The sequence below is a fragment of the Crocodylus porosus genome, unplaced genomic scaffold, assembly GCF_001723895.1.
Source record: "Crocodylus porosus isolate Cpor-Errol unplaced genomic scaffold, CroPor_comp1, whole genome shotgun sequence".
Classification (NCBI taxonomy): Eukaryota; Metazoa; Chordata; order Crocodylia; family Crocodylidae; genus Crocodylus; species Crocodylus porosus.
The window spans coordinates 25529783-25541766 of NW_017728911.1; the positions used below are offsets into that span (position 1 = coordinate 25529783).

The following is an 11984-nucleotide window of genomic DNA, read 5'->3' on the forward strand; positions in this document are numbered from 1 at the left end:
TGTAGCAACTTGTATTGGTTCATGTATGCCCTTAAAAAAAACACTACATTTGCCCAGCATAAAGGCTTGGGATGAAATTATGGCTCCACTGAATGCAATGAGAATTTTATAATTGATTACATTTGGGCTAGAATTTCTTCCTTGGCTCATAAAGAATATAATGTAGTTTCACTTAGTGGCAGAAAACTGTAAAGAACTGTGACAAATATGCAGAAGATCCTGCATTTTAGCTTATATAATAGATACTCCGTCTGAGGTACTCAAGACCAGTTTCGGTTGTATTTCTGACGTCTGTGAATTACTGTAATATATGTCCATTTCTCATCTGCATTGGTAGAAACTTCCACACACCTGTGCACAAATAGAAAAACTATATCCACTAAGGTTAGATAGATACTAAAATGTCACTGATTTTCAGGTTGTCCAGTGCATCCTAATCACAGAAATATGATTCGGTGGGTCTTCAGAGATCATCCAATTGAGGAAGCAAAGGATTTGGAACATAGAACTCTGGCTGGGGGACGTATCCTAGAGGTGAACACTGTCTCTGGTCAATTTGCTGGACAATACAGATGTTGGACTTCATCTAGTGTAAAACCATTGTCTGTTTGGGTAAATGTCAAGAAGGAAGGTTTGTTGAAAATTCTATGACAAATTCTTGAATTGTTATAATATTTAATGTTTTAAGAACTTTACAGCTTTGTAGCTTATTTTTATACATATAAAATAATCAGTTCCCAGGTCTATAAACACTAACACATGTGCCTGACTTTATGCATGCAAGTACACTACATGAAGACAATAGGTTTTCTGTATTATATGAATACTCATTTCATGTATTTATTTTGCTATCAATAATCAAGAAGCTAGGAGAGTTCACTGACTTGCTGTGTTATACAGGTACTAAGTAAGACCAGTTGTATGACTTCCTGAAGTGGAAGTCTATATGTTTTGTTATGAGGATGGTACTCTCTAACTCAAAACTGTCTTTAGAAATTAAAATGAATAACTAATGAATGTTAGATCATTTAAGAAGTATATAAAAATGAGTTACAATAATTGTAATTTATGAAATGTAAAACTATTTCAAAGATACATTATAATGGCATCATAATTTATGATTTACAAGACTGATTTTTAACTTTATTTATTAATGAATTCAAGTTAAAAATTAACAGATCCAAGAAAGATGCATCTAATCCCCCAAAATATACATAAAGACAGATACCAGTCAATCCATATCAATGTCCACAGAAGTCTTGTGCTCCTTTCCCCTCTCCCTGGTCCCTGACAGCTTCCTAATGCCTCTCTTGATGTTAAGCTTTTGTATTTTTTCATCTTTATGTAATAATTCATCTCCAACTCTTCCCCAGAATGCTGCACAAAACAAATCCCACTATTCTTCACTCATCTCTACTCCCAAATCTCAGATTCATTGCAAATTCATTCCTAAGTGTTAGCTCATAGAACTTGTACTGCAGTATTCAAAAACATTTATCAAATGTTCAGATTTGGAGGCAGGAAAAGATTCTTTCTTAGCAAAATTCCAAGAATATTAGCCTGATTTCCAAGTGAGCATCTTTATGTCTTCTCCCTGTAGAACACCTTCCCTGATAGGGCGTTTTTCCATTACTAAAATTCCCAAACTTTTTTAAACCAGGCAAATACATATGATTTTCTGTGATATTTGTAATACATTACTCTGTATTTCCTATGGGTTGTACCCAGGGAATACTCAAATCCTATGTTAATGTTGTTCAGGCATCCAAATGAATCTTAATTTTTAATGGTGACCAAGAAGGTCCTGATCCTGTATTTTAATATACCTGCACAGAGCCCTGTTTGCTTCAGTAGGCTACACAGCATAGGGTTGGAGCTTAACACATTTTTGTATTTATTAGAGAGCTACTTTACATATACTGCAGCAGAAAAGTAGCCCCCATCTGCAAACACTTTACTGTGACATTCGTAAGTCCTTAAAGTGCCATAGAATTCAATTATATAATAATACTGAGATTATTGTGTTTATCTCAGAGTGGTTTCAGCCATTTTCAAACTGGTTTATGTCACTGAACATCTGTGCTGTTACAGGTTTAAACCAGTTTCTGATCACTTAAACCAGTTTATATGTAATGTCTGTCCCCAGCCCTTAGCATTCGCCTGATGAGGACTTACTGGGTGAGAATGTAAAAATCATTCAAGGGATTTAGGTGCTTAACTCTCAGACTTTCAGTGGGACCTGGGTATCTACATTTCCTAGCTGCTTTTACAGAAGGCCTTCTTTGGTGGTTTTTGCACAGTGGATATACGGAGGGCACTGCTGTGCAGTGTCATCCTAGTTAAACAAACAATGAAGCCTCTGCCTTGCTGTTGCAGTCAGTAAATTTAACCATTTCTGCTTTGAAAAAGGCCCTTTTGTACTATTCTAAGAAACCCAGAGATAATAAGGAAACATTGAAAAACGATGAGTTAAATAATTCATTATGTGCCATAAGAGTGAGACTGTGGGCACAGCTGGTAGCTATCAATTATTCTTGGTTATTACAGAAAAATGACTCCTTCTGTGATCACATTAAAATCTGTCAACATTGCATAGTACTTCATCTTTTACTGAGTGTCAAAAAGGAGGGCAGGGAAATCGTTTGGAATTGGGACCAAATATAAAGGCAGTAATTGTTGGAGATGATCAGTCTTAATAAAGAGATTTCTTTTAAAAAATAGCCCTTTTTCATCTTGCCAGATGCCTTAGTGACAAATTATTTATGGATAAAATGCCTTTTCTGTAGTTTTAGTACAGGTAGGATTCTCTTGAATATTACAATTATGTGAAGTATCTGGTGTAGTGATGAGCTTTCTGCAGAATCAGCTCCTATAGAACAACAGGAAACATGGAAAGCATAATTTATCATTTCCTTTTTTTGATGCTTGTTGTATAAGGAATGTTATTAAAGCACTTAAAATTGATCATCAGTTTCTACAGTGAGTAAAATTTTACCCCTCTCTGCACACATTGATCCCATTGACTCTCTGAGGAGTTATATGTATACATCTGAGGGCAGAATTTGGTCCTACATATTGGAGAGAAACTCAGTAAAACCAAATTCTGCTCTTGCTTATGATCTTTTATCACTTTATGAGATGTTTTTCCCACACTATCTGGTTTACATGTAAACTGACATGGTGCATATACATTTGTTACAGTTACTGTCTGTAATAGCCTCTCCCACTAAATCCTATTTGCATTTTCTTCTCCTATTAACAGGCTATAAATGGGAATATGCCGAGTGGAGCCCTTGCTCAGCTAGCTGTGGGAATTCAGGGGCCCACTTCAGAAACCTGCAGTGTGTGAATTCAGATGAACAAAAAGTGAATGAATCATTGTGTGATGATCGTCAGAAGCCAGTGGTTAGTTATCAGTCCTGCAACATGTATGACTGCCCTGCAAGGTAAACCTTTCCCTACCATATTTCCAAGTGTCTTAATAGTCTCTTAAACTATGCTCATAAAACCCTGAAGTTGTTTCCATTTGTTACACCATCATTTTGCAATATACTTTTTATCTAGTCCCAAGTCCTACAACAAAAAGAATTATTATGGGGAAACTCTAGTACCTTGCATCTCAGGAGACTGAATTATGCTATCCATGTTGACATACCCAGTCTTGTGGGGTCTTTGCACTCAGAGGTTGGGGGCAGAAGTTACACATAAATCCGTTTTAGTGATCAGAAACTGGTTTAAACCTGTAACAGAACATAAACCAGTGCACATAAACCAGTTTCAAAACGGCCAAAATTGGTTTGAGATAAATCTGGTTGAATGTAGTATTAGACTTAACTGACTGAGTTCAAGCTAGTTTATGCAATGTCTGTCCCAGACCCTGTCCTGGTTTAAGTTAAACCAGAATTCCCCAGCATACCAACATACACTCTGGGCTGGGCTGGGCTCTCTGCTCCAGTGGAGCAGGGATGGCCCTGCCCACCTGCTCCCCAGCCCAAGCAGGGACAGGAAGGGGCGGGGGCCTGCCAGACACTAGCTCCAGAAGGGAATAGGGAAGAGGTTTATTCCCCCTCTGTCCCCTATCCCATCAGCACAGATCTGTCAGGCATTTCTCCGCTCACTGCTCCAGCAGCAGGGGCATGGCCAGCCTTGGCAGTAGCCTGGCAAGGCTTAATTCCCCGCTCCCTGCCCCACCGGCATGGACCTGAGCTGGGGTCCACTTGCTGGGACTCCCCCCTCACTGCTGCAGCGATATGGGTGTGGGCACAGTCAGATGCCAACTGGCATGGCCCCTGAGGCAGAGGGGGCAGAGAGAAGACATTATTTCCGCACTCTGACCCGGGGGACTGCAGCTGGGGTCTGCCAGCCCTGACCACCGCCACCGATCACTCCCTGGATGGGGCAAATGGTGGGATAAGCCCCCTCCTTCCCACTCCACCAGATGCTAGAGGGAGTGGGAAATAACCCCGCTCCCTGCCCCTTTGTCTAAGGGGCCCTTCTGGCCAGCCTCTGGCCATGTCCCCACCCCTGCTGCTGGAGCAGTGAGCGGGGAGCGACTGTAATGGGGGCTGCAACCCTTTTAAGGTTTCCCAGAGCACAAGCCTCTTCCTAGCAGGGGTCTACGCTGCAGGGCAGTCAGAGCTGCTGCAGACTGCATGGGACAAGCATCAGTGGCAATGCTGGCGGGGACTTGGAGGACTATGGCCACCCCTTCGAGCCCCTGTGCCATTGCTCACTCCATGCAGTCTGCAGCAGCTCTGACCCCCAACTCCTGCTCCGACCCACATCATGGTGTGTTCCCCCCACCCTCCTGCCAGGAAGAAGCTCATGCTCCCCAAACACCATGACTGAGGATGCTGCCCCCTTGCTGCTACAGTGGCAGGGGTGGGAGTGCAGCCAGAGGCCAGCTGGCAGGGCCCCTTAGTCAAGGGGGCAGGGAGGGACTTTATTCCCCCTCCCTCCGGCATCTGGCACAGGGAGTAGGAGGGGGCTTATCCTGCCACTTGTCCTGCATAGGCAGTGATTGGCAGTGGCATTCAGGTCAGGGAGACCTTGGCTGCAGCTCCCCGGGGGCAGAGGGGGTGGAGGGGGGAAAAAACACCCTCCCTGTCCCCTTTGCCAAAGGAGGCTATGCTGGCTGGCCTCTGGCTGTGCCCCCGTCCACGTCCCCACCGCTGCAGCAGCGAGGGCGGAGTGCTGGGCAGACCCCGGCTTCGGTCCATGCTGTTGGGCGAGGGAGGTGGGGATTAAACCCCTCCCTGGCCAGTTCACTCCAGGCTACTGCCAAGGCTGGCCACGTCCCATCCCCAGCACAGCTTCCCTGCTGCCAAGGGCTACTCTAGCACCTGCTCCGCACCCCCCTCTTCCTGGCGCCTGGCCTGAGCCACTGCAGGCATGTGCCTGCATTTCTAGTGTTAACACTGAATGTCTATTCACTTGTAAATTGGTCCAGTCCACGCTAGTTAGACTAATTTGCAAAGATTGAATCAATTCAGGTTCCAGCTTTTTGAATGACTGTCCCCAGCTCTGGAGAACAAAGTTAGAGTGTATTCAGCAGCAGGGGTGGTACCAGAGACGGCAGCATGTTCTGGCCATCTCATCTTTCTGCAGTGTCCCCCACCATAGTATCTCAGCCTTTCAAAAGGTGTTGTAGTTCCGTTCCTGGCCCACACACCACTGCCTTCTGGCTGAATCATCTACAGTTCCTTTAGGGATTATTCTTAGGATAAAAATATTGCTATACCATGTACACAAATACCACAAGCTTTGGCTGTAAAATCTAAAAACTCATCTTCAATTTTACCACTGCTTGCAAAGGCCCTTCCAACCCACTAAGGTGCTGCTCCAGGCCTTCAGCAAGAACACTCACCACCACTCTAAAAATAAGTATTTTGCATGTTTTACAGGGAAAGGGTATCTCCTGTTGTCAGCAGTGTAAAAGCCATGAGGGAGGAAAAGCTCAGGCACACATTTTGGAATCGACTGTCACTGGAAAATTTTAGAGGGAAGTGCTAAATCCTTAACTGACATTACGGCAGAGCAATTGCCAGTAGTCCTAAAGTCTGTATTCTTAACTGAAAAAACACATAGCAACAGATAAATATCAGAAGAAATTTGTTTATATTTCATTATTAGCAGCCAAAAAACAGATCACTCTAAATTGTGAGTCTGAATGCAGGCCAGCCTGTAACAAGTGGGTTTGCTGCCAATGGAACAATACTAAAATAGAAATAATAGTCTGAAGGAGTTTGAAAAGCCTGGACTCGATTTTAGGTTCTCCTCTAAAATCAGGCCAATTGAAGCAGATGAAAGGAAGAAGGTAGTAATGAGAATACCTGGGGCACCAGTGCACCTCCAAACAATTAATAAACTCTGGCACGCACCTTCACACTGGACCAGAGCCATTACAGCCAACCCAAACAGTTAATTCAGATGATAAAATATACCGAGACCTTAGTTCTTACTGACTGTAAACACTCACCAAAGTGCTTTACTTATTGTTATAATGGCCCTATAATTGTTTTGCACAGAATTATTAGAAATTTTCAACGCATAAATATACTTAGAATTATGCATTTGTTCACATGATTTGTAAGTTTTATTTCCATGTCTGCCATATTTAGGTTTTGCTATCTTTAAATCAGTGTGTTAGAGAGTAATGAAAATGTTCAAGGTTATGTTTCCCTAATAAAATCTTTTTTTAACCCCTCCCCCCTGTGTCTTTTATATCAAAAAGATACCGCGAATGTTCTGGAATGGGTCTTGCATAAGCCATTAGTGACGGGAACAAACTCTTACTCCTTCCCACTGTCTCCAGTATGGTTGCTAACCTGTGAAGGGAAGTAGAATGTATTTGAATCTTCTACTCCCCTGATTTCTTCAAAAGCATTTAAGCATATGTTTAGTACATCTCTGTTCAGCAAAGCATGTTAGTATGCACCTACCTAAGCACATTCAATGGCTAATGTATGTGCTTTGCACATTCAGTAAGTGCTTGCCAAGCTGGAGTCTCACTGTATTTGGTACAAATGTTGAACCAAATAATATAAAGACTAAAAGATGGGGGGAAAGAACAGATACCTGATTTTTAAAGGAATAATCCATCCCAAGTGGATAAATTACATGATCACAAAAACTCATTCATTGTAGAAGAGAATAGGATAGTGCTCACATTATCACAATTATATTACAAGAAATATCCTAATCTCTAGTTCAAGGCTGGATTTAGAAAATATTAAGCAGAATAAATTGTGTGACACTTGTTCCCATTGAATATATTCATGGTCAATACAAAGTGTTTGGTTCAATCTTTTATATAACAATCTCTTTACTGTTATATACAGGTTATAGCTCCTGTTGAAAGTAAACTATAGTGAATAAAGTAAGTTCTGTTAAGATGTTTAACATGATAAAATGAGTAATTGAGTCACGGTAGGTAGAGTGCCAGGAGATGCATCCCAGAGTCACATAAGCAGTGTTAGAGCATGTGTGTACCCAAGGAAATCTTTGGAGTATTGGGAGCAGTATATAATGGTGGGCAATGACAGAAGGGAGGCAGAGTCAGTAGATGAGATCCCTTTGGCTGGAGGCAATATTGCTGTTATCGTGGGTGGAAGTATGTTGCTTGCCTGTACATAGAAAGTTTATTGGGTTATCAGCAGTAGAAGATTTGGAAACTAAATCCAGGGGACTCTCCATCAGTCACTTGGGGACCAAATCTGTGGGACAGGGTCCCCACCAACATTTACAAAGGAAATTTAAGTGAATTGTGGCACCTGTTTACATTAAATGTATTTGGATTGTTACACCTCAGTTTACAATGTGAGATGTGAAAGAGTGGATCTGTTTTCATTGCAGTCAGATTATCACAGACTCCTAGTTGTTAAAGCCAGAAAAAGCCCATAATAATGATTTAGTCTGACATCTTGGATAACTTCACTCAGGAATTTCTGCATCCAAACAGTTTTCAACTTCAGCCTGAGTGAGCGCATATTTGTTAAAATGATGTATTTTAAAAATCATCCCTGGAAAACTTGTCTCAGAAGAAATGGTGCTTAGGCACTCAAATTACTGACTCATATTTTTCTCATACTAAAAAGATTTAGGCACCTTCCTAAAACCCACAGGTGAAATAATTAGCTCCTTCAATTTTTATTTGTAAAGAGTTTGCAGCAAGATTCCCTTGGGTTTGCATTGTTTTCTTATTTATTGTCCATATGTTTATTTGACTTTTCTAGGTGGGTGACTAGCTCATGGTCTGAGTGCTCTGCTTCATGTAGCAGTGGATTTTATCAGCGGCAAGTAACTTGTCGTCAAGCAAAAGCTAATGGCACTATACTGATGCTGCCACCAGATGCTTGTGTACAGAAAGATCGTCCTCTGGGAAGGAAACCATGTATAGTCCATTCATGTACGGAATGGATGATTCAGTCACAGGGACAGGTAATCTACTGGCTGAAACTTTTGATTGGTAACTCATTGTATTATCAAAACACAGCTGTGCCATTATTTATCACAATCTGTAAATTTACATTTTAGCCTCCATACTAAGTAGTTCACCTATTACGTGCAGATTTTGTAGGTGTTTCTTCATATTGTAATATGAGTTGTTCTTCATTTTGCAGTGGAGGCCACAATCAGTAGCAGTATTCAGTTGTGCTAGACACTGAACACAGGCACACTGGAAAAGCCCTAAAAGGTGTAATTACTGTCACTGTTTGGTTTACTTCATCCATTAAATGAAACACACTATGGTGGTGTACTGGGCAAGATCATTGTAGGTTTTATCTGATAATAAGCTAGTCCTGCAGAGAAAACATACAACAAGCTTTGAAACTCTAGCATTAGCTATACTTAGTTTTATCATTTAGTCCATTATTTTGTATTTCTTTTTTCATGCTAGGACATTGCTTTTATTTCACTCTTACGAGAACAAATGTTGCATATCTATATGCAGCGCTACTAGTAGCTATGAAATCCCCCAAAGTCAGGTATGTACATACACTTAGTGATAGATAGGTACCACTTCGCCTTCCCCCCTCAGTTCCAGCAGGCAGCTGTGGGGAGGGGGGTTGTGGGGGCAGGGCTGCTGGCTTCCCCCTCCCTGCAGCTGACAGCATGTGGGTGGGGGCATTTGCCCAGTAGCCAGTCAGGTGTGGGCTAGCGATTGGCTGGGCTTGACTACCTTTGTGCCTGTCCAGCGTAATGGGAGGTGCACATAAGCACCCCCAGCCTCCTGGCCTGGGCCAGTGCAGGCATTCCTGTGTCCTGCCTCACTCGTGGCAGAACGTGTGTTCTGTGAATTCCTGATCAGTTCTTCACAGCTTAGAGACATTTGCAAAGGTTTGATGGATTCCACCTCAGGCTTCTCGCTTGTGTGTACTTAGCTCAAGTTACTACCCCAAAAAGCTTACCATCCATGTATAAGACAGGAGATAGGAACAAATTGGGGAAGCTCAAGGAAACAGTGAGACTGTTGATCAATATGATAGTTCAGGGGTTGGCAGCCTCCAGCATGCGTGGTACGTGGAGACATTTTTTCTGGCCTGCCGGGAGGCATGCAAAAAAATTGTTTAATTTTTTTTTTTTTTAAGCTGCTGCTCTGGGCTCTTGCATGCAACCACAAGTTCCAGCGCTGTGGCAGGCACCAGTGCGGAGCCAGGGGAACACAGACAGGGACATGGTGTGTACTCTACTGCCCGCACCCCTTGTTCCCAGGCACTGGCTGGCCCCTGAAGGAGCTGTGGGTGCACAGGGCTGGGGCCGGGGCAGGCGCTGCGCTGGGTCGCTGCCCTGGAGGCAGAGCCCTGAGCCCAGGTAGGCAGGCACCCTGTCCCACCCAGGGCACCACTGAGGTGCTGAGGCCAGGTGCTTGGGATAGGGTCTGGGCAGCGTGGGGGGAGGCACGGCGGGCAAGCCAGCCCAGTTAGGCCCTTAGGAAGGTCAGAGCTGGGAAGGAAGTGGGGGCTGCCCTGGGGCTCGAGCTGTGGTAGGCAGGGGTGCCCAGTGGCACCTGTGGTGGGGCCTGGCCCAGCCCTCACAGCTCCTCAGGGATGGGCTGCAGCCACCCTGTGCACATGGGGATGCTGCCTGACTGGGGCAGGACGCCGGGCATGGGGGGCTTCTCTCTCCAGGATCGGCCTCCCTGCACACTGGGCATGGTGCAAGCAGAACAGAGCCATCCCCAGTGCAAGGGCCTGGCCGCGGGAGCCCCCTGGTGCCTGGGAGTAGCCACCACAGCTGCCCCAGCCTGCCCAGGCCCCAGCCTTGCCCACCTGCACCTCCCCTCAAGGGGCAAGGGCTAGGGCAGGCACTGCAAAGAACCGCTGCTCTGCAGGCTCCTGGCTGGCTTGGCCCTGAGCACCAGCTGCGGCAGCTGTTCCCAGAGCCCAGGGAACAGGCTGTGGCTGCAGCTCCCACTCACAATGTACCCGGCATGCGCAGAAACCAAGCAGGGAGCTCCCTGGGCCTGGCGTCCTGCCCCAGCCAGGCAGCATCCCTTCGTAGGCAGGGTGGCTGCACGCCACCCCCACAGAGGTGTGCAGGCTGGCTGGGCCCTACTTCCAGTGCTGCTGGGCCCCCTCGCTGTGGCCTGAGTAGTGGAGCCCTAGGACAGCCCCCACTCCCCACCTGACCCCAGCTCTCCTCTGGCTGCAGTCTCCCCAAGGGCCTGGTCAGGCCAGCCTGCCCACGGTGACTCCCCTGGTGCCTGCTGCTCCCTACGCCTCTCTCCTTCTCTTTCCCCTCTCATCACAACATGCTTAACAAGAAAAAAAAAATCACAAGTACAAAGGCAGTACATGAAGTTTTATTTATTATCAGCAGGTTTTGAATTTTTAGACAGCCTGGTATTTACTGCAAAAAAAAAAAAAAAAAAAGAAGGCAACATTAATGATTATTAACTGTACTAAATATTCAGTGCATCCTGCCATATACTCCCTCTGCCCCAGTTTTGTTTTTGTGGCATACCGGCACTCCGGCACCTCACAGGGTAGACATTGTGGTTTTTTCAGCACTCTGGCCAAAAACCGTTGCCTACTCCGGTGATAGCTATAGTCCAGCCACAACCTCTTGCCAATACTTTTGTAGACGTCCTGATAAAGGAGATTTTTAAAGAGGGATTTGAAGGAATAGAGGGAAGCAGCTTTTCAGATGTTTATGGTAAGGACCTCTCAAGCATGAAGGGCAACCTGAAAGAAAGCATGAAGGTGTGTATTTGAAAACCAGACAAATAGATGAGGGAGGCTGGTATCATGGCCTGATCCTGGAAAGGATTCAAGATTTCTGTATTGAATGTAAAATAATAACCTGTGATGGACATTGAAAGTGAGCAGAGGCTGCTTGTGTTTAATGCTGTAGAGAAGGGGAAACCACAGGAGCAATGCATAATGAAGAGTGATGCTCAGAGAGACAGGCCAGGAAAATTATCTTTGCAGCCTCATTCTGGAGGGGTATTGATGGGGAGGATTGCATTGATCAAGCCAAAAGAGGTTTCATTAACAGAGACATGAAATGGTGAGAGCCTGGCGAGAGGTTTAGCTGTATGGATGCAGCAAGAATCTGCAAGACTTCATTACCTCCACTTCAGGACCTCCACTTAATTCAGGAGGTGCACAGTCCCATCAGAGGAAATGCCCTGTTGGACCTGGTCCTGGCCACAGGCGACGACCTGGTAAGGGGCCTCCAGGTTCTTGACCACCTGGGTGATAGTGATCATTGCTTGCTGGAATTCACCATCCAGCACAAGGTGTCGAGGGCCAGCAGCAAGGCAGTAGCCCTAGACTTCAAGAGGGCCAACTTCAATGAGTTGAAAAGATTAGTGGGAGAGGTGCTGGGGTTCCTGAGAGCAGGGGAACTCAGTGCCCAAGTTGAGTGGTCGTTCCTTAAGGAGACAATACTCAGGGCCCAAGGGGTGACCATCCCAACAAGAAGCAAGGGGAGCAGGAGTGCCTGAAAGCCCCCCTGCCTCACCAAGGGCGTCCAGGAAT

At 44.9% G+C, this 11984-nt stretch overlaps 1 protein-coding gene across 2 annotated transcripts in view; it reads left to right on the forward strand.

The window, feature by feature from the left end:
- Nucleotides 1–11984, forward strand: part of ADAMTSL3 (ADAMTS like 3) — a 341341-nt gene that overhangs the window by 324986 nt on the left and 4371 nt on the right. The window contains exons 25-27 of one of the 2 annotated variants that reach the window (XM_019533694.1): nucleotides 419–631; nucleotides 3263–3446; nucleotides 8235–8439. In XM_019533694.1, the coding sequence (XP_019389239.1) occupies nucleotides 419–631; nucleotides 3263–3446; nucleotides 8235–8439 (602 nt within the window). Of the gene's footprint in view, nucleotides 1–418; nucleotides 632–3262; nucleotides 3447–8234; nucleotides 8440–11984 lie in introns of those variants that run through there. The other variant, XM_019533695.1, reaches the window with a different exon arrangement.